At 45.5% G+C, this 27,004-nt stretch overlaps 1 protein-coding gene and 1 pseudogene across 1 annotated transcript in view; one reads left to right on the top strand and one right to left on the bottom strand.

Annotated features, from left to right (window-relative positions):
• Positions 1–366: 366 nt before the first annotated feature.
• Positions 367–27,004, top strand: part of NSG2 (neuronal vesicle trafficking associated 2) — a 71,125-nt gene continuing 44,487 nt past the window's right edge. The window contains exons 1-2 of the mRNA XM_070357820.1: positions 367–2,659; positions 21,033–21,116. Of these exons, the coding sequence (XP_070213921.1) occupies positions 2,531–2,659; positions 21,033–21,116 (213 nt within the window). The 5' untranslated portion in view covers positions 367–2,530. The remainder of the gene's footprint in view (positions 2,660–21,032; positions 21,117–27,004) is intronic.
• On the bottom strand, positions 15,167–16,788 carry LOC102276850 (stress-induced-phosphoprotein 1 pseudogene; annotated as a pseudogene).

Here is a 27,004-nt window from a genome sequence, read left to right on the forward strand (position 1 = left end):
AGGATCAAGTACAAGTGTTCACAGTTGCTTCCATTAGGTTGCCCTTAGTGCCTGCACCTGAAAATCACCCAGGTCTTTGGAAAAGCAGGGAAGGGAGGGCTCACATTTATTGGAATACCTCCCTCTTATATGTATGCATTCTTCTATTAATAGAAGTGGCCTACTCAGCTCTGATGCAATATAGCCTCTATTGTCTCATAAACATCTCTTTTTCTATACACAAACACACACTCACACACACACATATACACACACCCACTTCATTCCTAAACAGTACAGGTAATATATGTGTCTTCTCCTGGCATTTTAACTAGGAGAGTGTATGCTATGCTCCATATGTGAACACCAGCCAAGGTGACCAAATAATTTATCGTGCAAGCTGGGATACTTTTGACAGTGAAAGAGGATGCTATTACTTATACCGAGACCTTATGAAGTACATCATAAACAGCATTGCAGCTGGGAATGAATGGCCAGTGGTGATGTGGATACGTCTGGGAGGAACTAGTGGAAACAGTCTTGACCTCAGAGGATTGAAAGGGCATGTAAGAGCAATCTCCAGGGATGAAACAGTTCAACCATTCAGAACCCTGTCCCTGAGCTGAAAGGGGCTTCCTTGAGTGCAATATCTTCTCATATTCACAACCGCTTGGCAAGGGAGATGTTATTATACCCATATCAGAGATAAAGAAGGCTTGGAGAGGGAATTCAAAATGTCCCCACAGCCGGAACTGCATAGTACTGACTCCAGCACTTTGCCCTCTCTGATTCCAGACACCAACCTAGAATCTCTGTAACGTGGACTGCATACAAATTTTGACAACAGTGGATCAGGGTTCAGATACCTGCTGCTCTGCTAGCTCTGTGACCTTAGCTGACCTGCATGGTCACAGCATTGTGAGAAAAGGTGCTTATGTTTATGCACTGCTAGTCATGCACCTTGCTCTGAGCTAAATGCTTTCTGCAAGTTATCACATTCACACTTCACTCTAACCCCATCATGTAGGCACTATTAGAAATCACAATTTGCAAATGAAAGAAATAGTCTGAAATAACCTGGAAAAGGGCCCAAGGCATGGTAGATAATAAATATTAGTTCTTCTTTCCATACACAGGTCAGAGCACGGTGTTAAGTCCTGAACAATTTTGTGTTTCATAATATTGTCCTGGAAAATCTTCGGAGTGGTCCCTTTTCCTAATGAATATGCAGCCTCCTCCAGTTTTTCTAAAGGCTTAAGGGTTGCTTGTATAATAGTACAGTGCCTATTAATTTCTTTCTTTTTTTTTAATGGCCAGAATCCCTCCCACTTTCTTGAAACCATTTTGTCCCATGCTGTGGTTGTGGCCATGCATGAGAAACAGCAGGTGGTGCCAGATGACAGATGGTGTGGGAGCCCGTTTCCCGGTGGGAGGGGCGCGAGCGAGCGAGCGAGCAAGCGGCAGACAGCTGCCAGGAGCCCGCTCGCTGGCGCCTCGCTCTCAGAAGCTCCCCATCCAGACGCACGCAAGGCGCTGTCCTTTCAGCACCACAAGCTCCGGCTGAGGAGGCAGGACTCCTGGCCGCCCTCCTCCTCTTCAAACTGGTTTGAATCTGCTCTGACCCCCAGAGTGCTGCACAGTAAGTAGGCATTTGTTTTTGCTATAACCACTCCCCAGTATCCTCCAACCCTTGCCCATCCCTTTCACCCCCACAACAACCCTATTTTGTCTAATAACGTTCCAATCAGCAGGATTGACAAGAAAAATTCAGTTGTGCTGGGCTTCTGGGGGTGGGGAGAGAACACCGTTTGACTTCCAAGGGAGCTGGAAAGAAATAAATGTGATTTGTTTATTTAGTTGGCAATCTTGCAATACGGGGGTTGCTAACTTTCCGTGGAAACAAACAAAAAATGGCCCTTTGCTATTGAGGAAATGGAGGCATTCCATGGCTGAATAACAGGATCAGGTTCAAGACAGTCCTTTTTTGTTTTAAGAAATTGTATCTCCTGTACAACCTACATATTGTGTAAAAGGGTATACTACACATAGAGGCATTAAATGTGTTTATTGTATTTTAGGGAGATTAATGGGGGGAAAACACAATATAATAAAATAGCTATCAAGATGGTAAGGTGAAATTTATCATACTGCAGGATGACCCAGAATAATAGGATTTATTTTTTTCACTAAGAATTAGCTTTCCACTGAGATTATGTGATTATGATAGCTCTGGTGTCTTGGCTATATTTTTAAGGTTGTATATTTTGTGTATAAGACTGGGATTTTCCTTGAGTTTCTCAAATTTGAAAGCTGGTAAGTGCCAGAGGCAGGTGGCATTTCTTGATGATTAAAGAAGTTTTCCTGGATAATAGGGATCATGTCAGGAAATCTAGCGGAAGACCGATGACTGATGTCTACACTGAAGCCGCCAGAGTGGAGCTGTTGAGGGCAGTGCTGTCTTCTCTGTCGTCAGCCCTCTCTTTCCTGCCTCTCTCCCCACTGTAACTAGAATTCTACTGCTTGTCTTAGGTCTGGGAAGAAAGGCGTCAGAATGGTGAAGCTGAACAGTAACCCCAGCGAGAAGGGAGCCAAACCACCGTCGGTTGAGGACGGCTTCCAGACCGTCCCTCTCATCACGCCCCTGGAGGTTAATCACTTACAGCTGCCTGCTCCGGAAAAGGTAAAGCAGGTGCCCCGGTCCTCATCAGCAGCCCCTGTGCTCCCCCATCTCAGGAAATAAAGCAGCAAGAAAATCCCACCTCCCTCAAACCCTTTCATTCCCTTACCAGCCAAATACGTTCCATTTCTTGTAAAATGTAGTTATTCCTTCTAGAGACATGACACCTCTTGTGTTGTTTCAGATTTATGGTAAGTGCTTATTCATGTTTTTGTTCACATATGTAGGCAAAAACATTAATCTTTCTTTTAAAAAGTTTTATCACAGTGGATGAATACTAATAAGCTTCTAGATTTGAAGAAAAAGAAAATGGTCTTGATTATTTGAGGAAGGTCTTTTAAAAATTGAGTGCTACAAATCGGAGGACAGAGAATTGGATTCAGTCCAATAAGCATTTAGTTTGCATCTGCTAAAGCCATGTTCCTACCCTGGAAGTTGGTTATAAAAACACACATTACAAAATCCCTCATCAATATAAGACTTAATATAAAGCATCATGGTAAATGCAATGCCTGAGCGTTACGAAGATTGTGAGATCACTGGGGTGGAAACAGCTAAATTCTGTTGTGGCAGAGAGGGAACTGGGAGGACAGGTTAGGTCAGCTGCAGAGGGGAACATTTGAAATTGGTTTTTAAAGGTGAGTAAAATCCTCCCAGGTAGGCCATTGGAGGGAAAGGCATCTAAGGCAAAGGGCACAAATGTGCAAAGCATGGAGAGCTTTTGGAAAATAGCATGACTGGAATAGAGTGTTTTTTGGGGAGGCGTGGCTGGAAATGAGTGACTGGCTGATGGCACATCTCCTGACATGGGAGTAGTCCATGAAGAATGGAGGTGAGCATTTATACAAAAGTGGGGGAGTTATCCTATGAGCACAGGTGGGAGAAGTGATATTAAGATCCCTCTGAGAGAACTTGGGGTTTTATAATGTGAGCTTTTGCATGCCATAAGAGATAGATTAGGAGGCAAATGATGAAGTTCCCTAGCTGAAGAGTGAACAATGGATCATTCCATTTGTTTGATTTTCTCATTGGCATCTCCAGGAGGGCATTGTGTGTCTTAACCAATTGGCTGTATCCAATGAACAGAAGAGAAGTCAAAGCTAGATAAAGGGCCTGGCTGATTGGCTGAGGGTTGAGTCATCTGTTTTGAAAGTGCAGAGGTTGTCAATATGAAAATATGCATAGGGGTTCCAGAAATAAAGAATCACTGAGCCATCCTGAGAAACTGATAAGGCCCTTTGAAAATAAAATTTGCTAACAGGCAGTTAACACTGTTACTGTGAAGGAGTAATATGAATTGGGTATTGGTTACCTGTATAGCAGAGGTTCTCAGTTTGTGACTGTATATTAGAGTTAACTGAGGAACCTTGGAAAATCTTGATACCTAGGCCACACCCCAGAACAATTGTATCAGAATCTCTGGGGGGTGAGACCCAAGCATCACTATTAATTAAACCTTCCCAGGTAGACTCCTGTGTGCCGCCAAAGTTGAGAACCACTGTGCTAGATGCACATTACCGGGGGGTTATACATCCATCCACGGTTTGCAGGCAAAAGGTGGAGGAGGATCAGAGAAATTTGGTGATTTATCCAAACTCACAGAGGAGTAAGTGGCAATGCTGGAATTTGATCACAGATTTAGTGGAAACTGAGGACAAGCAGAGGGGATATTCACTCAAAGTTTTGCGAAGTTTTAGGAAGAATCTTTCCCCTGTAGTCTCAAGAATCTTTACGTCCCTGAGAGGCATGCAAGGAAAAGGGACTGGTGAGGTTACATCTCCCCTTAACTCTACACACACCTGCGGGCCATCCAGAGACATCATGGTCTCTGTCACCCCTTCCTCCCCACCCCATTTCCCACCTCCAAGGACTGCTTTCTCTCCTTGAGACAGGAAATGTGCCTGATAACAACTAAGCCAGTCCAGATGTGCCAAAAAACTGTCCCAAAGCCTGAAGATAAGTACACTGTGGACTTGCAGGCATGGAAAGGGAAATCAGTGCATCCTGAAGGGTGAAAATCCTTGAGTGGACACATCCCCAGGGGCACCTCACAGACTTTGGCAGGTGTCCTTAACAGAGCCTTCATACCAGGTGGACCTCAGTGTCCTCTGTGAAGTGAGGAGGATCACACCTACTTCGTTAATAGTCGGAGCAGTGTTATATTTGGCCATATGTATACAGTGCCTGGCACAAAACTAGCCACAAGAGATAATAATTATCATTTTCATTTGCTACTTTTGCTAGATTTTAAGTCAGAAGTACACACGTACACACAAACACAGAATTTTCTTTCATCCTTTCAGTAGTTAATAGGATCTAATAAAGGAGTTGCTTCTTTAATCCAGTTTTTAAAGATGATGAAACTCAGGCATGGTGGTAAAGTCACTTCCCAAATCCGAGAGTTGGTAAGCCTCCTGGAGGATCCAGAGCCCAGGCAGTGCTGTTCTAGAAACTTCCACCTCAGCAGGAATAGGGGGCCAGCTGGCTCAGCCTCAGCCTCCTCGTGGGTAGAGGGAGCACTCAACCTTACAGGGCTTTAGAGAAGGTGAAGCGAGCTCTGACACATTTGTCAGCTCTCTCATTGGGTCCAGCCAGATGGTGAGGGTTTAAAGCTAAAAAGTTATCAGAAAGGTGTATATTAGACCCCAATATCACGAGTTTTCTTCCTGAAAATGTAAAATGCAGAGTGTGCTTTGGCATGTAATACTGACAATTATTTCTAGACTTGTCCACTGAGTACTCTTAGTATGGGATGTGAGCTTCTGGGGGAAAGGTTTTGGAGGCTAAGTGGAGAGGAGGAGTATGTCTGAAGCCTTTGCTCTGGGCCAGAAATGGGCCATGCAGGGCATCCACAGCTATGGTTTCAGTTAATCTTCCCAGCAACCCTATGAGGTGGGTGTTAGTGCACCCATTTCACTGGTGGGGAAACTGAGGCTTGGATCAATAGACTTGCCCAAGCTTCACAGAGAGAGTGGAAGAGCTGAGTTTGGAAGCCCAGTGCCCCTGATACCTCGGTTTCCCCTTCTGCACCTTGCTGCCTTCAATAACGAGAAACTTCCCACCCCAGGCAGTGCTTCCTCAGACTCTACATCCCTTCATCCCTGGCCGAGGCTCCTTGTTGTGCTCTCTTGGGCCTGCAGGTGACGCCTGGGGCCATCCTAGAAAGAGAGCATCACAGCCTCCAGTGCTCCCTCCCTCCCCAGTGCTGGAGAAGCTGTGCCTACCTTAGGAGAGGAGGCCTCATGCCTGTTTCCCCACCTCTTCTATCACTCTGATCAGTCCTCCACACCACACCTGTGGTAGTGCCCCCAGAGCTGTGATCAGTCCTTCTCCCTTGGAAAGCATTTCTAGTGCTCCCCACAGGATACAGTCCTCCCCACAGGGTACAGTCCTCCCCGCAGGATACAGTCCTCCCTGCAGGGTACAGTCCTCAAATCCTGACCTTGACACTCCAGGTCCTCCATCACCTGCCCCACTGGCTTCCATTCCTACCACTTCTCACTTTGTCCCTTAAACACCAGCATGGCAGAGCTACCTTGAGCCATTGATCTCAACCAGGGGGTGACTCCCCTCCCTGCTAGAGGGACATTTGGCTGTGTCTGGAGACACTTTTTGGTTGTGACAATAAGGGGTGGGGTGCTTTGGGCCAGGAATGCTGGTAAATGCCCTACAATGCACAAAATGCCACCCCTGAAGAACTGTCCTGCCCAAAATGTCTACAGTGCTGAGGTTGAAAAACCAGCCCTGGAATTTTCCATACTGTCCAGGGTGTTTCTTGCTCCCTCCTCCTTGCCCACGCCATTCCTTCTGCCCAGAATGCCCTGCTTGTCCCTTGTCCTGTCTGATAAGCCAGTGCTCATGGTAGCTGGAAACCCAGTTCAGACGGCAGCTCTCCTGGACACCCTCCCAGGCCACTCATAATTATAGCTAAGGTTACACTTACTATGCTGGGAGGAACTCACTCATTCTTTCACTCACTCATCCAGCATTTCTATGGGGCACCTTCTATGTGCTGGGCGCTACGTTAGGCTATACATACACAGCCAGGAAAAGTCAGGCATGGTCAATACTTTCATGGAGCTTCTAGTCCCAGTGGAAAGAGGGTCTTCAAACAGGCCAGCACACAAATAGAAGTTCAGAGATGCAACTTGCAAGAAGGGCTATTAAGGAAAGAGTAAGGTGCTAGATTGTAAAGGCTAAGACTTAAGAGGGCTTAATTATGGTGGAACAGTGGTCAGGGAAGGTCCTTCTGAAGAAGCATCCCTGGCTGAGAGCTGGAGGGTGGTGGGGTGGGGGCGGTGAGGGGGGTAGAGGCAGAGGGGTAAGCATATGGACAAGCCCCGAGAGGAGAAGGACAGTCAGGAGGTCGAGTTGCCTGCGTGCGTGAGTGGGGTCAACGTGGCACGCGAAGTGCCGAGAGGAGGAGGAGGACAGTCAGGAGGTCGACCTGCTGGGTGCGTGAGCGGGGTCGGCGTGGCACGCGAGGTGGAGTGGCCGCCAGTTCACGTGGTACGTTTTCGGAAGGCGTTTAAAGAAGTCGAGTAACAGAATCAGATTTCTATTTTAGGAAGATTACTCTGGCTGCTGTGGGCTACCCAACGGCCTGGTCTTTTCTTCCCCCTTTCTTCCAATCCATCTTCCAAACAAGGCAGCACCAGAGAAATTTCCCCCAAATAGAGGCTACTGGGTTTCTAGCTGCACCCTCCCTTCCATGAGTCGGGGAAGAGAAGAGTGGCGGGCAGGAGATCAACTAGAAAGTCTCTGCTGTGTTTGTGATCGGCACAGAAATGGGGAGATGGACGGATTGATTATGGCAGTGCTGGGTCAGCCCTGAGGAGCTTTTCCCACTAGGCCTGAGGGTCCTGGCTCTGTCTCATCTTTGCAGCCTTGGTTCTGGCATATGGTGGGAAATCGGAAATGATGGCTGAATGAGACCCCGGCCTCTTGCCTAGTGTAAAGGTAGGCTTAGCTAATCCATTTAAATCTATGCAGTTTGGTAGCTCCCTCCAGGCCATGGGAGCAAGCTCTTGAGAAGTTGGGACATCAGTCTGTAGATACCAAACTCCAGAATGTGCCTTTGGTTTATTTAAGTGACCACGATAACCCAGATAACTGCACAATTCCTCTATGAGGTCATGACCACTATGTCCATATGAAAACAGGCTCAGAGAAGTAAAATACTATCCTAGGACACACCAAAAGAAAATGGTGCAACCAAGATCTGCACCCAGGAGTCTGGGAAATGCCAGCTAAAGGATGGTTATTCCCCTGAAAGCAAGCCAGATAGGCACAATGCTCCTTGGCAAAGGCCCAGATGAATCATGTATTCAGCAAAGCCAGCTGTGAGGCTCTAGGCAGTTTGTTCCTTTCCTTTCTCCTGATTACTAAATCTTTACATGTCCCACAGGAGGCTGGCTCACCTGCCTGTGGGAGGAAAGGAATGCAGGCCTTAAAAGATAGTTATTAATGTTTGGCACGCTTCACATTTTGTGTGGTAGACCACGTGTGCTCTGTTGTCCTAGAGACTTTATGCAAACCTCAGCTGAACTATTCATGTACTGTGTGGCTTTAGGCATGCTGCTTGGTGTCTCTGGGCCCTTTTGTTTCTTTCTGTGAAATGAGCATAATCGCTACCTAACAGGGTTACTGTAAGGAAACAAGTCAAAATTGTCTAATGACTCAAACATGGGGCTCATTGACAGTTTCCTTCCTCTCCTTGGATATTCAGACTGTGTCTCCCCAAAGTGACATTTCTGGAGGATGACTATAAAAGTAAAACTTGCTGAGAAGGATGGGGTTTCAATGGTGGAGGTTCAGGGTTCGATGGGGCAGATCTGGAAAGAAAGGAGCAAAGGAGACACTGCTCCTGTCACTGAGTCCTGCATGCCTTCTTGGTCTTTGTCGTGGCTTCACCAGAGGATTTATTTTCTCCCTGATACACAGGATCAGAGAACCAGCAGCCTTTCCCTGGGAAGCAGAAAATGCACATCCCTGCAGATTCCAGGCTGATACAGCCCCCTTGTTCTGCTCTTCAGGGGCTCACAAGAGGCAGACTGTGCATCACCCCAAACTGGGGCAAAGGCTCTGACTAGGTGATTCCAACAAACAGACAGAAAGTGACCAATAAGCAGGTTGAAAATTCTCTATAATTTAAAACATAATAATTTTAAATGGAACATAACATTTTACATATCTGATTGGCAAAAAAATAAATAAAGTGATAATGCCTGGTGTTGCTAATGCTAGGGGAAAGCAGATCTTCTTGTTGCACTCCGGTTGGTTATATAATTTGATGCAGTGGTTTTTAGAGGGTATTTGGACATTGCTTGTAAATTAGAACTGTATATCCCATTTGATTGGTATGTTGCTACTGGCAGCAGAAATTTATCCTATGGATATATTTTTCAAATCTGCAAAGCCATAAATGTATGTGGAGATTGGAGTGGTTAAACAAATGTTCTATGAGATTGAAGTGGTTAAATAAACCATAGTGCATGGATGTGGAAAAGTAAGCGATTGTTATAAGGATGAGACAGATTTGCTTGTGTTTGTGCTAATGTGGAAAAAGCAACAGACACATTGTTCCTTTAAAACAACTTTGAAGAATGTGTCATGGAGCCCCATTTGTGGAAATATGGGTGTATGTTTCATTCTTATAACTCATAAAACAGTCTTGAAAAGACACACAAAAAACCATCGAATGGTTAGGGACTATGGATGGGGTGGTTGGGGCCCATTTGAAGACTGTATGTATGTATATATATATATAATTCTACAAGTTTCATACTTATTTTCTTTACCATGAGGATATATCAAATTTTATGTATTTTTTAATAAATCACTTCCATTTCACAGATGGTGAAGCAATCTCGGAGAGCTGAAGTGCCTTACTTGCTTATGTTCATGCACAGAGAGACAGCGAGCTAGTGAGCCAGTGCCCCTGCAAGCAAAGGGTGGCCTAAACAGAGACACACGCATTGTAACAATGCAGTTGGAATTCGAATCCTAATTCTACCACCTACTTGCTGTGTGACCCTGGGCAAGTTTACTAATTAACTCTGCCCCTCTGTTTTCTTGTTAAATTGAGGACCATAGTATCTTCCTTTAAGAAGTGTTTAAAGGGTCAAATGAGAAAATGCATGTCAAATGTCTATCACAATACCTGGCACAGGGTAGGTGCTTAATTTAAGGTTGTTGTTACAATTGGTGTTACAATCATCATCATCAATTCAGTCCCATAGTCAGGATCATTTTTCCTGGAGTGCCCAGGGGTGCAAGAAAGGTTGAACAGTGAGGGGGGCTGAGCTTCTGCCCTGTAGAGGATGGGTCTGGATGACTGTAGAGACTCCAGCCCAGGCAACTAGCCTCTGCTCAGAGCAGGAGTTGGCAGTCCCTGTAGGACCAATGAAGAGTCCCTCATCTTCCCCAGCTATATGCCTTGTCACAGTTGAAGAGTCATAGACTTACTGGGCTAGCCCATCTATATGTGGCCTTCCAGGCCAATATTCAATTCTACCCTGAGAAGTCAAAGGCCCAGCAAGGAAAAGAGATTTGAGCCCACAGACAGAGCCCTGGACTGGGAGGCAGCAGGTCCATACTGCAGTCTTTGCTGTGTGACCTGCAGCAAATCCCTCCCCCTTTCTGGGCTCCCATGTTCCCATCTGTGGATCGGTGGGATTGGACAATACTACCACTAATGTTCTTTGAACACTGATATCTTACTTGTGTTCTGGGCCTAGTACCAAACTTCAAGGGCCCAGGGAGAGACTCAGACCCAAAGAGATGGAGTGTGAGTTGAGGAGTGAGGTGGTAAATGGGAGAAGGTTCCCAGCTCTGTACCCAGGCCCCATTGGGGTAGCTTCACCTTGTCTCTTTAGGTGCAGGATTCACTCATTAGGGCATTCATTCAATAGCATTTATAGAGCATCAGGTGCCACAGGATCAGAGTTTGAGTGCTATGATTTTTGAATGATGGCCTTACTAGTGGCAATTGATTTGAGCCAGAAGCCCAGGCTCAAGCCTTGAGTCAGCCCATTAGTGGTTATGTGAGGTTGTGCCGTCATTTCTGCTCCCCGAGACTCTGGCTCTTGTAAAATGGGGGTACTCTCTCCTTCCTCAAAGTGATTGAAAGGATTGTCTGAGATACAGGATGTAAAGCTTTTGGTACAGTGCCAGGCACATAGCAGGTACCTTAAAAATTATAGAAAAGAGCATCATGTTCTTCAGTTTGAATACCAGCTCAACCACTTACCTGTCATTTGATCATAGGCAAGTGACTGAAGTCTCTGAGGCTAAATTTCCTCATCTGAAAGATGGGCATAATAATGATCTTAAAGGAGAGACGTGAAGGTCAGAGAGAATCTATAAGCGGGGGAGTGGGTGTGAGACTTTATGAGTACACATGAGTAGCACTGTGTCTGGCACACAGGAGGTGCTCAGAGGCAGGTTCATTGTCCTGCTCTAACTTCTCTCTTTGCTGCAAGAATGAGCTGAAAGTACAGCTTAGATCTATTTCTGGCCTGTGCCAGTCCAGCTCATAAAAATACAATTATGCTCCTTGTCAGCACTTCTGCACTTTTATTTATTGTTCCTGCCAATCCTGGGGCCTCTTCATGTGGGAACCTCTTCACTATTGATAATCCTGGGAAGTAGTATTTTAAATTTTTATGATCTGTACTTTGCGCCATCTGAACCACCATGTATTATCTGGCCTTGCCAGCGAAGGGGGAATATATCCAGACAAGGGGTCCTTTTGGGATGAATAATTTATCCCATTTTCACAATGCCAATTATGTTAAATTATGTTCTTCATATCGACTGCCAACAGAACAATAGGGGCTGATGTATTGATATGAGAAGAAAACAAATTTATTTCTTTGCCTAAATTCAAAACGATATTTGAAAACCAGGAGTTTCATTCTTCCAAGTATCTATAAAACCCTACTTTTAATAAAAACAAGTAGAAAGAATTTTTCCTCCCTCCTCCCCACTTTTTCATTACATTTCAGTTATTAATCAAGCAGGTCAGAGCTCCATTTTGCTCCATTTTTTTTTCAACTGCAGAAAATAGAACCTTTTTACCAAATTTGTTTTCTCTCTTCTCTCTTTCTTTGCATAAGCAAGCTGATTCCTCCAAGGTACAATTAATAATGATTGGCTAACATTTCTTATGCTTTCTCCTTCATAGTACTAAAAAAAAGTCACTGTTACTATGTCTCCTTTTATAGAAAGGATCTGTTCTGGCGGCAGTCCACGGGAACAGCACACCATGCTTCATCACATGCCCAATAGCTGGTTGGTTCCAGTAACTGTAGGGCTGTTTTTTCTTGCTCTCTTGCATCTCTCCAGTGTATCTCCATTGTGCCAGAGGCTTCTCCTCTAATTGTAATGCCTGCCTGGAAAGCCATTCTCTGGTTTATAAACCTTCCTTAGCTCCTCACTGCTCTCGAGTTCATCTTTAATATGTGAGGCAAGGCATGCAGAGCCTCGGCTTACCCCTCACTTCACCCGCTCTGTTCCCAGTCCACTGATTTGGGAGGATGGCATTGAAACATGTATAATATCATATATGAAACAAATCGCCAGTCCAGGTTCGATGCATGATACTGGATGCTTGGGGCTGGTGCACTGGGATGACCCAGAGGGATGGTATGGGGAGGGAGGTGGGAGGGGGGTTCAGGATGGGGAACATGTGTACACCCGTGGCGGATTCATGTTGATGTATGGCAAAACCAATACAATACTGTAAAGTAATTAACCTCCAATTAAATAAATTTATATTAAAAAAAAAACTACGTCTTTGTGGTCCTCCCAGGTCCAGCCTCCTGGATGTCTTCTGAATGTTTGCTGGCTGATGCTCTCTTAGTCTAGAAAGCTCTTTTTATTTGGATTTTGGGAGGCAAGGATGGAAGCAAGGAAGATGGTTGGAGCAAATGTTCGTGGAGAGAGGATGGTGCTCTGGACTAGGGAAGTATAACTGGACAAATGGGTTTATTTGAGAGAAAGTTTTGAGGAAGCGGAGACTAGTGGTGGTGGGATGGATCTGGAGACTGAAGGGAAGGGAGGGATCATGAGGGACTCCTGTGTATGACTTGACATAACCATGGCTTATCATGCTGCTATTTTTCTTAGCTAGGGATTACACAAGGAAGAGAATGTCAAGGGCAAGATGGCTGGGGAAGGTGAGTCAGGGCACCCAAGAGCTTTGCTGTGGACACGATAAATTCGGGTGTGTCTGTCCAAGGGCAAACATCCAGTAGGGTAATCTGAATGCTGAATAGGGTCTGAACTGGAGGTGTAAATTTGAGACTTAGGAGAATAAAGATGGAGCTTGAAGTGATAGGAGTAAGAACCTTCAGAAGGAATTTGTAGGAAAGAAGTATCCCATGACCTAACCCTGAGAGATTCTAATGCTGAGAGGTTAAGCAGAGTGGGTGAGACTTGAGGAGGAAACTGAGGAGGGATGGTCAGTGAGCAGGAAGAGGACCATGGTCCTGGGAGGAGGACCTTTATGGAGGAGTGAGTGAGCAAGCCTGTCAAATATAACTGAGAGGTTGAAAAAGACCAGTCCAGAAGACTGCCCATTTGTTCCAGGCAAACAGGCAAAGACCTGCTTTTGATGTGGAGAAGGGGTTCTAATAAGCTAATATTTCCTTGGGGCAAAGGTAAAATATTAGCTGGGCTGCTTTTGGAGAAAGTATGGCTTAGCTAAAGGGAGGAGCAGATGACTGAGGATGGGCATGGGGTCAGGGGCCCCCTTGTCTGTTGGCCTAGTTTGAACCTGGCGGTTTGGGAAGTATTCTGAAGCCAAAAGAAGTGTTTTCATTAGAAACTCATTCAGAGCATAAGCAATATCACTTAGGTGTTCAGGGCAAAGCAGGACGTGGAGGGCTATGACCCTGACTCTACTAAACTCAGCATCCCTCCTATTATTGTAAATGGTAGTTGGGATACTATATATATATATATAGTATTATATATGTATATACTATATATAGTATACATATATAGTATATATATATTTGTTTTGATCATATAATGGAGAAGGCAGTGGCACCCACTCCAGTACTCTTGCCTGGAAAGTCTCATGGACAGAGGAGCCTGGTAGGCTGCAGTCCATGGGATGGCTAAGAGTCGGGCACGACTGACTGACTTCACTTTCACTTTTCACTTTCATGCATTGGAGAAGGAAATGACAACCCACTCCAGTGTTCTTGCCTGAAGAATCCCAGGGACAGGGGAGCCTGGTAGGCTTCCGTCTATGGGGTCGCATAGAGTCGGACATGACTGAAGCGACTTAGAAGCAGTAGAAGATCATATAAAAATTATTTCATTTATGTTGAACTTGATATAAATGAAATCACGCAGGATATAAAAAACTGTTTTGCATCAGATTCCTTCAGTTCAATGTAATGCCTGTGAGATTCACCCATGTGTATAGCATTGCTGTTTAACATTCCATCTTATGAGTAAACCACAATTTATCCATTCTCCTGTTAATAGACATTTGAGTTGTTCTCAGTTTGGGCTATCATGAAAAAAAGTGGTTGTGAACATTTTTGTATGTATCTTTGGGTGGATCCATCATATTCTGAGGTGATTTTTTTTTTTTTTTTTTTTGCTGGTGCCAAGAATCTATTGCTTTTGTTATGATTTTAGTACATGGCTATCTTACTAAATTCTAATAGCTTTTCAGTTCATTTTTCTTAGAACACACTTGTATCAGATAGAAAGCTTTTCACACCAAATATCAGAAAACCCAGCATAAATTGGATTAAGGCCCAAAGAGTAAGATTTGACTCCTCCACCCCTGCCCCATGACTGCAGGGTTCAGTGTGGGTCTGGTTTCAGGCAAGGTATGATCCAGAGGTCAGGATGTCATCAGGGCTCACATCCATTTCTCCGGGTTCCTCTTGACTCTGTCCTCTTTTATATGCTGCCTTTGACCTCATCCTGGCTCCTCCTCATAGTAGCAACAAATGCATCAACAGTTTCAGAATGAGGTCCTCACTATACAGTCCAGAGGAAGACCGTGCTCTTTAAGGAGCACTCATAAAGAGCAAGGAGGCGTCTTCCCCCAAGTTTCCAGTCAGTATTGCCTCATATCCATTTTTTTTATGTAACGACACCTGACTGGCTTGTTTTATTGGAGAAGAGGACGTGGAGTTAACAATGTGAATGAAGACAGTTGGGACCTGAGGTTGGGAAGAACACCCTCCCCTCCCCATACAAGCCCACTGCCCCAAATAAAAAATAACCAACTATGGGAGAGCAGCTGAGACAGCGACTAGGGGGCAGGGAAGGGCCATGTGTGTGCTGGGAGGGCCCAGAGGCAGCAGCTGCACGAATACACGAGTGTAAGTCTCGGAATCTTCCATGTAGGTCTGTATAAACATATAGATATGCTGTTCGCTTGTCTCCCCTTCTCTTCCTTCTGCTCCGTGCTGCCTGGCACGGTCCCAGCTCCTCTTTCCACATGAGGGCGAAGGGAAGGGGATGATGAGCAAGTCATCACCGGATGGCTATTAGACTCACATCCATCAGCTTCTGGATTTTCTGTGCTATCCCAGGATTCTTTAAGTGTTCACTGAGTGCCTGCGGGTCCTTCTGCATCTGTTCCAGGATGAGCCACATTTCTGGGTCACTCATTATTTGCTACACCTCCGGGTTGGCCATGGCCCACCGCTTCACATCTTCAGGGCTGTCGTGTTGGTTGTACTGGGCCATCATGCAGCGCTGGTAACCATCTGTGGCCTCCTTACAGTTGGAGTCCAGGTCGAGTGCTTTCTGGTAGACAGCCATGGCTTTCGTGTAGTCCTTCATCACCTCCAGGGTGGTGGCTTTCCGGGTATAACCCTTGATAAAGGTTGGCTCCACTCCTCACAGTCCTTGAGCGCCAGCTGGAACTCCAGGAGCTTGGTGAAGCAGGCAGCTCGGTTGCTGTACAGTTTGGCATCTTTGGGGTTCCGTTTGATGGCTTCTCTGTAGTGCTTCATGGCCTGGGAGTAGTCCCCTTTCTGAAAACACTCATTGCCTTTGTTCTTCTCCTCCAAGGCCAGGTCAGGATTTATGTAGGCCAGCCGCTCTTGCTCCTTCAAGATTTTCTCTGCCTGTTGGCATTTCTTGACCACAGCTGGGGTTCGGTGCTCTGCCAGAGACTTGTTATAGAAATGGATGGCATCCTTGTACTTTTCTTCTTTGAAATAAGAGTTGCCAATTCGTGCATAAGCTTTAGCAATCTGTCGGTAGTCTTCTCGGTTTTCTTGCCCCACTTCAATGGCCTCCTCACTAAGCTCCCAGCATTGACCATAGTCACCCTTCTCGAAGTACACGGCTGCTTGGTGGGTTATGTGAGTCATGTTGGTGGGATCCAGGTCCTTGGCTCTGTCGTAGCGCTTCGAGGCTGTGTCAAAGATCTTCTTCTTATAGGCTTCATTCCCCAGCTCTTTTTCTTTTAGCGTCTGCTTCTTATTCTCTGGAAGATCTTCTTCCATTGGCTCTGGTTTTGTCTCCTTTTTGGGGGGAGGTGGTGTCAGAGGTGTTGCAACTTCCTCCTCTTCATCCGTACTGCCCAGATTAACTCCGAGCAGGATGCTAAGAGTAGTCATGATCTAGGGATCTTGCAGTTTCGTGCCCAGGTTGGAGGGCTTGTTCTGCAGCTGCTCGATCAGTTCCCGGTAGGTAGGATCTGCAAGCAGAGTCTTGGTCCTGGGACCACTCTCCAACTTCTGGTACAGATTAGGCATGTTGAAAGGGTTCATGAATTTCCTTTCTGCCAACCGGGCCTCCATATTCTGTAAACCTTCTTTGAACTGAGGATTGTTTGCTTCATGTTTTAAACCCTCCTCATAGGTTTGCTTGGCTTCTTCAAATTGGTTTAAGAATTCAAGAGCTGCTGCTTTTCGTGAATAGCCCTTGCCCCAGTCAGGCTTTAGGTCAGCGGTTTTGCAGCTGTCCTCATAAGCCTTCTGGTAGTCTCCTTTCTTGGCATAGGTCGCTGAGCGATTGCTGTGGAGCACATGGTTCTGGGGGTCTAACTTAATGGCTTCAGAGTAGCACTGTAGCGCATCGTCAGTGTTGCCAGCTCTCAGGGCCTCGTTGCCCTTCTTGTTGAGCTCATTTACCTGCTCCATTGCCCGGTCTGGAACCCCATTGAATAGACTCCAATGGCTCTGTGTTCCCAACCGTCTCATATACTTTGATCCAAATTGGATAACATGTGCATCTCTGAGTCAATCAAATTTTGTGATCAATAGAACAGTATGTTCTGATTGGCCTAACTTAATTAGGGACCATCCCTGCCCTCAAGGAAGGCAACAATTCCACCAAACCACATGGCTGTTACATAGGACAGGGCTCTTAAAAGGAGGACTAGGGGCTTTTGATTGAAGAAGGGAATGGATGCTAGAGAAACAACCACAAAATATTTATTATGGCATTTATAGCAGAATGATATGCCTGTAATGGTTATTCATTGTCTTATTTCAGCAGTAATATTTGTTTAGCTTTGTTCCTGTCTCAACATGTTGACTGCTGCGTGAGGTCTTTTAAATTAAATGGAATGATATATATGGTCTAGAACTCTTTGAGAAGTTTTGAGAAAGATGTCTATAAAATAGAAGGGCAGAGGAGAAGACTAAGTGGCAAATACTTCTTGACATTTGATGTGTGATGCTTGAGATGAGTCTGATGGCTAAGGATCTAGAAATGAATAAGTCTAGTTAAGAGATTGTTGAGATGGACTTGATAATGTGGGGAGGAATTTTGGTTTTTCTGTTTTTATGTAACCAGTTACCAAAGCTTTAGTACTTCAAAACAATACAAATTTAACACCTCACAGGTCAGAAACCTCACAGGTTTTTATAGGTCAGAAGTCCAGTCACAATTTAGGTGGGTTGTCTGCTCAGGAGGGTCTCACAGTTCTGAAGTCAAGGTTTCAGCTGGGCTGCATTTTACCTGATGCTTGGGGCCCTATTCCAAGCTCATGCCAGTTATTGGCAGAATTCAGTTACTTGTGGTTGTAGGACTGAAGTGCCATTTTCTTGCATGACCTTACTATCGGCCCGGGTCATTTTCAGCTCCTAGAGTCCACCCTCAGGCATTGGCTGCATAGCCCTCTCCAACATGTTGACTTACTTGAAGGCCAGAAGGAGCATCTCTCTCCAGTCTGCTCTGATGGAGTTTTAGATAGCATAACATACTCATGGGAGTGACTGTGCCATAATATTCATGGGTCCTGTCCACACTGTTGAGGAAGGAGATTATATGGGGGTGGGGATAGGCTGGGAAATTTGGGGACTATCTTAGAATGCTGTCTAGCATAAAAGGCAAAGGCAATTATTGCCCCAAGTTTTATGGGTTACATAGCACATTGACCAGGAAATTTACTAAGCTTAGAAATAGACACTGAGTTGTATTATAATATGTTTATATATACATGCACACATTAGGCATATACACACATATAACATGAAGAATTGGGAGAAGAAACTATAATTCCCAGTTTGTAAATATTTTTGAAAATGGTCAGACATCTAAATATTCTATACATTTCATAACCTGCCAGTTTTTCTAGTACTATCCCAACAATTTTTAATGATTACAATTTATAGAGTATCTTTTAAGTTCACAAAACACCAGCATATTTCATTTGGCCCTTCCCAGAATATTGTGAGTTTCTAATAGAAACAGCTAGCCTATGGAGGCCACACAGCCATCTCTAGAGGGTTTCCCTGGTAGCTCAGCTGGTAAAGAATCTGCCTGCAATGCAGGAGACCCCAGTTTGATTCCTGGATCAGGAAGATCCCCAGGAAAAGGGATGTGATGTGCTGTGCTTAGTCACTTGAGAAGGGAAAGGCTACCCATTCCAGTATTCTTGGGCTTCCCTGGTAGCTCAGACGGTAAAGAATCTGCCTGCATGTGGGAGACCTGGGTTCAATCCCTGGGTTGGGAAGATGCTCTGGAGGAGGGCATGGTGACCCCCTCCAGTATTCTTGCCTGGAGAATCCCCATGGGCAGAGGAGCCTGGTGGGCTACAGCCCATGGGGTTGCAAAGAGTCGGACATGACTGAGCGACTAAGCACACAGCACTGCCTATGAGCTGTGCTTTTGCATTTGCTCTTGTAGTTATATTAGCTCTCAATTCTTACTTATACATTGAAGTTCACGTGACACCAAAGCATCCAAACACGTAGGCTACATGCTGTTTCACACTTTTGTTTCCTAAACCGTGTGGTTCACTTTGCATAAAATGTCTTGGCTTGTCCACTCAGGAAAACGGTATTCATCCTTGAAAGCCCCCCTTTTTAGACCATGCTTGAAGAGCATCATTCTTGAGAACTCCTTGTGTTGTTCTGTAAGGGCTGGATAGGGAGGACCTACAGGTTGACATGTGCAAGCCAGGCCCAAGCTACATCTGCTTCAGACATCTATTGGAAAAACATTTGGCAGCGCTCAGAGGCAGTGTTTAAAAAAACATTTATTATTGAATAAACGATGTGAGTGCTTGACTTATATTGACTCACATAAGCCTCCTAAAAACTTATGGTTATTTCCCATTTAATGGATGAGAAAACCAAGACACAGAAGGCTCAGCGCTAGAGTTGGGATTCAAGCACATTGTGCAATCTTTCACCTCCCTACAATATTGACAATGTCAGTATCTGCCCCACAACACAGAGTTAAATGAGATAGTGCCTGGCAAGCGCTCAGTGTCTGCTGGACGGTACATTTGCAAAGCATGAGGGATATTTTTTTTTTACTTGTGGCAAGGAGGCTTCTGTTTTCTTCTTCTTTAGAGCAGGAGATGGAAAAAAATTGAACATTCCCTAACCCCATTCTCCCCCCAAATCCCTCACCCTTGTTTGACTGTATCATTTCTTAGTTTAAGGAAGCCAGGGATCACTTTTTATTGTTTGGAGGAGCAGAATTGAAAGAGGGTGGGCCACAGCAACAGAATTTACATCTGCAGATGAATTCTGTGTGTCAGGGAGGGAGCGGTGTTTTGCATGGGTTGGGACCCAGATCCTCCTAACCAACATATTTAAGTGCCATACAGGAGATGTTCAATCATGGAAGTTCCTCCCCTGCCCCTTCCTTTGTGAGCTGTATTTTGTCCACAGTATGCCTCAGAGACCTTAAAGAGCATTCTTCATAGAATTCTTGCAGGAGTCCATACACTTGACTGTCATTTCTAGGAAAACTCAGGGTGAAAGTTTTCAGTGAAAATTCAGTTAATTTAAGCTCTAATGAGAAGACTGATCATAGTTAGAAGATTGCTTCCTTTGAGCTGTGTTACCTTGGATATGTGACTTGGCAGCTCTCTGCTTCAGTTTCCCTTTCAGGAGAATGGAAATAGTAGTGGTTTGTGGATAAAGTATATGGAGAGCTTGATCTAGCCCTGGCACATAATAAATTATTCCAAAAATTTTGCCTATGATCATCTAATTTAACCCTCAAAACAATCTTGTTAAATAGGGGTTATTATTATGATCATTGTCCTTACTTTACAGGTGAGACCCCAAGGCTCAGACAGCTCCTGTGCCCCCCATGACACTGTGGCACTCAGCAATAGTTATTGATTATCTGTCAAGTTTCTTTTTTTCTTCCACTTTGCCTACACAGTGGGATGAAGTTCCATAAATGTCTTGGCAGGTTGACAGCTTATCTTGAAAAGATATTAGCCGCCTCTGCAAAACATTCAGACTTCAGAAAAATAGGATGATACAATAGATTCAATAGACCTTTATATTTTGCTTTGTGGAAGTCTCCAAATTAAATTGGAATTAAGTATATGTGCAAAAGTTTAGCTACAAGATGTTCATCATAACTTACTTAGATAATCCAAACCGTGGAAACACCCTACATGTTCAACGGTCAATACTGCTTAGAGTAATTGTAGTAACACATACAATGAAATATTAAAGGACATCAAAAGGCAAACTGAAATCATATATTTGTCTACATGGAAAAAAATGTTAGTGTAGTGTTGTGTGATAAAATGAAGTGCCAGTCCATTTCACAAAAATATATTTGTATAAATAGCTAATACATAAATGCAATATAATACATCTGCTGCTGCTGCTGCGAAGTCGCTTCAGTCGTGTCTGACTCTGTGCGACCCCAGAGACAGCAGCCCACGTATATGTGCGTGTAAAAACGTCTGAAAAGGTGTGACCAGAATTGTCACCTATGGTTGTCTCTGTTGGAATGGGAAAATATTATGGGTAATTTTAATTTTTAATTTTCTTGTGTGTGTTTGAGGAAGTGTGTGTTTTCTGATCTTTATGCAATATATAGTTAATTCTAGTTACTAAAAAAAAGGAAGAGAAAACTCTCCCAAGTATTTATGTGTGCTAACACTGGTTGATCATTTTAGGTGATTGTGAAGACAAGAACAGAATATCAGCCTGAACAGAAGAACAAAGGGAAGTTCCGGGTGCCGAAAATCGCCGAATTTACGGTCAGTGTCTTGATGTGTAACAGAAAGACTGCATATGAGTCACTGAGTCTAGTCAAATAACAAAACTCTGCCTCTTGAGGATGAATTAGCCTTTCTCTGGCCCCGAAATGTTTAGACAATTTGATAATTGTTAAATGTGTCTCATTTCTTCTTTTACATCCTGTTCCTGTCTCTCTGCCTTTCCATCACAGTCTCCAGGAAATGTGATGGAAATGTGTAAAGAAACGCAGATTGTAGACAGTGGCTGATTGCAACAAATACGAAAACAACAAAGGTAGAGAAAAGTTGACTTAGTGGTAAAAACTAGATGATTGAATTTCTATTTCTTGGTGGAGGGGTCACTAGGAGAACTGAGGAGTATATATCACTGTGATGAATTGCACGAAGGAGCCATGAAACCTGCTCTGCAAAGATGTGTGGAGGAACCTCAGGAAAGTACCATGGGGAAGTCACTTAGGACTTAGGGCCCTGAGGCTGGAGGGGAGTTGGACCCAACACTGAATAGGCATAAGGGCAGCGAATCTGGGCTCTAGGAGAGGTGTGGGGAGGAGGCAGGAGAAATAGGCAGAGGGCAGACAATCCTAGGCCTCATATGCTGTATGGAGGAATTTGGGTTTTTATGAAGACACCCTAGAAGGACTTCAGGTAAAGGAAGGACATGATTACAGCTGGTTTTTGGAAAAAGCAGACTGGCTTTTACATGACTAACAGAGTGTAGTGGGCAAGAGGGAACATGCGGAAACTGCTGGGCTACTGCATTTGTCCACGTTCAAACACCAGTAGTGGCTTTGAGAAGGGTGGTGAGTGGATTAGAGACCTAAGAGATATTTTGGAGGCAAAATCTGCCATGGAGGCAGTAGAATAAGTGGTTCTGTAGAAGGATGCTGGAGCAGCCTGGCAGGGTTTGAGCTCTTGTTTCTGCCTCATACCAGCCATGTGGCCACAAGCAAGTCAGTTGTTGTTGTTAGTTGCCAAGTCATGCCCGACTCTTTGCAGCCCCATAGACCGTAGCCCTCCAGGTTCCTCTGTCCATGGAATTTCCCAGGCAGGAATACTGGAGTGGGCAGCCATTTCCTTCTCCAGGGGATCTTCCTGACCCAGGGATCAAATCCACGTCTCCTGCATCTCCTGCACTGGCAGGTGAATAATCTTTAACCACTGAGCCACTTGGGAAGCACAAGCAAGTCAGTAAACCTCACTTACCAGAGGGAAATACCAGAAGGTCACTGTGAGGATGACGTACAGAATACATGCAAAGCAGAAGAAGTATATGACTAATAGCAGCTATTTCGTGTCAACTGTGGCTCAGGGGCTTTGGACGTGAAAACAGTCCTTGGTTGCTTGTCTGGGGATTGGAGTATGTATGCGGGTACGTATGCTGGTCTGCTTCTGTCCCTGTGTTTTTCCCTGTTCGATCTACATTAGAGCAGCTGGGTGTGTGAGCCTGGGAGGGAGCACGGCACCTCTGTGTACATCCCCCAGCATGTGGGACTTCGCTAGATGTTGACCCCCTCTCAGAGGGCAAGGATTGCTTTTATTTCTGACTGTGGCTTTAATGTCTGGCACACAGCATGGGCCAAGTGAACTTGGACCTGGCCTGAACTGCGTGCAGGTACCTACCTGCAAGAGCCAGCAGGTAGCCATGAGAGGAGGGTGGGAGTGTCTTGGTACACAGTGTGTGGGGACCAGGCCAGGGAGTGAAGCTGACCTGTCCTCCTAGCAGCAGAGATCATCAGAAATATGTCCAGATTCATGAGCACAAATGTTTATTGCAGTGTTATTGGTAAACTCAAAGCATTGGAAACAATGCTAGGTTTTCAGCAACTTTCTCATGATTCCATATGTAAGACCACATGCATAGGACGGAGTAGTTCAACAATTTTTTAAGAACCACTTTTGCGGGGTGAGTAGTTTACTCTGAATTACGGGCTCGTGAGATATTTTCTTCTTTCTTTTACTTTCCCAATTCTACAAGAGCATGACTTGGTACAATAAAAAATTAGACACATTTAAAAATTTTGCTCGTTTTACCAAATAGAGTGTTACAGTTTTTGATGAAATTAATCCTTATTTAGCAATCATTTAAAATGATGGTTATGAAGGCATGTGATAATTTGGGCAGATACTTATTATAGAGGAGGTTGAGTGAAAAAAGCAGAGATTAAAATTGTATGTTTTCTATGATTGGAACTATGAAAAAACCACAAGTATACAGAGGAAAGAAATGTCTCAGAATGTTGTCTGTGGCTGTGTCATCAGCAGCGGCGCTGGGATCACGTTGTTTCATTTTTGTTTCCTCTTTGTTGGCAGCTTCCGGTGATGTGGCTGTTTTATCATATGGTAAACATCATATCATATCATGAGGCCCATGGGTCCCTGAGAGGCTGATATAGTCCCTTTTTTTTTTTTCAAGAGGAACTTTAGCTCAGAGCAGCATTGCAACCTGCTCCCCCACTAGCAAGTGGCCGGGACTGTCTGTTCATCCACGCGGCCTGCCATAGGTAACTCTGGGTTAGAACAGAAGTGAGTCAGCCAAGAAAAAATGAGTAGTTCATCAGGGATCAGGGCCTGTGGAAGCCCGCCCCCCAGCCCCCCACAACTGGACTCATTTGGTCCTGGGGGTGGGAAAAAAAGGGGTGCTGGGATTTGGGGTCAGACCTTTGTCAGCAGTGGTGTGGGTGGAGGGCCCTGCCACTTGGAACAAAATGGAAGGAATGGAGCAAATTTGTTTGCTTTTGTAAAGCTGCAAGCATCCATTTGACCAGCTTTTCACTTCCTTAACGAGAGCTTCCCCTGGGCCACATGGAGGATGTTTCTACTGGGGTGATGGTTGATGCTGCAGTCTAAGGAGGAGGCTGGTGGTGACTGAGAGGAGTCTGAGGGTCTGAGCGTCAGCTGCAGGGGCACTCAGGCATCCAGGTGGGCTGTTACGGAGGTGAACTTGCAGGACTTGTTCCTGGTTGGAGAATCAGAGGCTCCATCAGGAGCTTCTGGGTGCTTGGCTTGGCTGACTGGATGGGAGATGGGGGACTGGACAGTGGGGAGCACATTGAGTTGAGGGTGTGCGGGTACCATGGGAGAGGTGAGTGGGGGAGGAGGCAGTCTGGCCACCCTTGGATGTAACTGGTCTGGAGCTCAGGATGGAAATTGAGGCTAGGGAACTGGAGCTTGAAGTCAGAAAATTCCCAGTTCATTTCAGAGAGTATAAGGCTGATAAACAATGGCCAGGCGCCCCCTCCAGGATATCACCCACGGCAGAAGTAACCATGGGGATGACAAAGATGCATCTGACCCTTAGTCCCAGTACCTTCGAGGAAGTGGAACAGCTTGTGACTTCACAGCTCAAATCTGACCTGGGGTGATCAGCTCATAACAATTGTACCTTGAGAGAGAATGAGAGGAGAGAGCAGGGAGGGAGAGATGAATGGAGAAAGATTGAAAGAATCGCCTGGAATTTTTTTTTTTTTAAACATGAAGGCTCTTACAGTCATTGCCAAGGGTCACAGACTTGCGAGAATGTTCATCAGGCTTCTTTGAGAAGATGGGAGCATGTAGAGAGAAGCCCCGCCTTCTTTCTTAGTCCGGAGAGCTGGAGTTTCTTCTGAAGCTGATTTTGCTGGGAAAGGAGCTGTCTGTCCCCAGGCTCACCTGAGAGAAGAAACTTGAGTCTTGCATTTGGAAGCTGTGCTAACGTGAGGAGAGGTATTCTAGGGAACACCTGTACTTTGGGACCAGATTCACCGGCAACTCAGGTCATGTCCCTGTCACCTCTTAGCTTCATGACCTTGGGAATTCTCTTCACCTCTCTGAGCTCTTGATTCCTCATCCATTAACTGAGACACAGTCTTGAGATAGCCCGAACTGTAAGTTCTTGGAGCACTCGAGTTCTCAGTGAATGATCATTTTATTCTCTTCCTGTTCTGATCCCTTTCCTTCATCCTGGGTTCTTAAGTTTTCTGCCTAATTAGCTGGATTTTGACAATTGGTTGAGACAGACCTGGTCCTCCCTTTCCTGGCTTTTCCTCCTGGGAAAGTGACTGGATAAACCTGGAGGAACTGTTCTGCTGCTGCTGCTGCTGCTGCTGCTGCTAAGTCGCTTCAGTCGTGTCTGACTCTGTGCGACACCAGAGACGGCAGCCCACCAGGCTCCCCCGTCCCTGGGATTCTCCAGGCAAGAACACTGGAGTCGGTTGCCATTTCCTCCTCCAATGCACGAAAGTGCAAAGTGAAAGTGAAGTCGCTCAGTCGTTTCCGACTCCCAGCAACCCCATGGACTGCAGCCTACCAGGCTCCTCCGTCCATGGGATTTGCCAGGCAAGAGTACTGGAGTGGGTTGCCATTGCCTTCTCTGGGAGGAACTGTTCTAAGAGTAGCCAATTCAATGTCAGAACCCATGGGCTGCCTCTGGCTGTCTACAGTGACCTCAGGAGTCATCTCTTTGCCTCTTGGGGAATGCAGGCAGTATTTTTTGGTAAGCTACTTCTCAACACATCAGTTATAACATGAATAATCCTAGTACTTGTTAAAAATGCCTTTATATCCACTTTTCAGGTTGACGACAACCTTATGTACTACTACTCTTATTATTATCAGTACCACTTTTATTATTATATTATCACCACTCTTATTATTACCTCCATTTTATGGTTGAGGAAACTGATGCTCAAAGAAGTGAAGTGTCTGGCAAGGCCATGCAGCAAGGACATTTAAGGACAAATAAGAACCCAGAACTATGGCTCCATAACCCATTTTCTCTGCTATACCTCAATGACACCCTGCCCAGCTGTGGCTTGCCTGACTTCCTCCCTTTCTGCCCTTTCTCCCCTTTTGTTTTTGTCTTTATCAAATTTGCACTGGGCTGCACTAGATGTGTTGCTGGGAGACCCGCAGACGGGCAAGACCGAAGCCTTGCTCTGGAGGAGCTTGCAAACGTGTGGTTTAGACAAGAAGATGCCAACCAACTTCTTGTCTGTGTCCTTGTAGGGGCACCTCCTCTGAGATGCCTCCCCTGATCTTCCGAGTCTGATGACTGGTCTGAGCTCTGCAGGTCATAAGGGGGTCATGCGTACTACTGTGCTGCGCTATTCTGGTACCTTCAGCCTCTGGTCCCTGGAGGGTAGGGTGGCAGTGGCCCACTCGTGTGTTCTCAGTTCTCGGAAGGGGGTATAGTATAGAGTGAGTGTCGGGTGTGTTACAGCTTGAGCCCCACCCAGTCTTGGGACTGCCTCAGCGTCCATCCCTGATAATACATCCTGAGTCAGGATACAGAAAACCTGCCCCTGGTGGCTATGACCTGGGCACACTCAGACTGGAGGGTGTCCAGGTATGTGGGGAAAGATCCTGAGGGTGCCTGTAGACCAGACCCCGAGCACAGTCAGTGGGGAGAATGCGGAATGCAAGGGACGCATCAGTGCAAAGGGGCCAGGCCTCATCATTCCTGTCAGGCAGATGGGCACATTAGCATAAAAGTGGTGGGGAGAATTAGAAGTGAGAAGCTAGCAGTTTTTAAAGGGTTGGTGTCTGTGGCCTATTGCTAAAAACAAGCGGCGACAGCACACCAATAAAACAAAAAGAAACAGATACCCAGCTGAAGCCTCGGGACTCATATTACAGGATACTGACTTAGCGTTCCATCCATTTGTCGGTCCACTCAGCGTCTGAGGCTTGTGCTCTGCTTTCGGCCTGACCTGTGGTTGGCACTATGTAAGATAGCCCGCTGGTGAGGTTGTCACCCTGGTTGCAGGTGAGGCAAACAGGCTCACAGAGGCTGGGCATTTTCCCGAGTTCCATGCCCAGGAGGCTGTGGAGCCAGGCTGTACTTACAGGCCTGAAGCAAGGGCCTTGGCTGAGTGTAAGGGGTGAGGGAAGCTGCCGCCAGGGGAAGGGGG

The sequence above is a fragment of the Bos mutus genome, chromosome 20, assembly GCF_027580195.1.
Source record: "Bos mutus isolate GX-2022 chromosome 20, NWIPB_WYAK_1.1, whole genome shotgun sequence".
Taxonomy (NCBI): Eukaryota; Metazoa; Chordata; class Mammalia; order Artiodactyla; family Bovidae; genus Bos; species Bos mutus.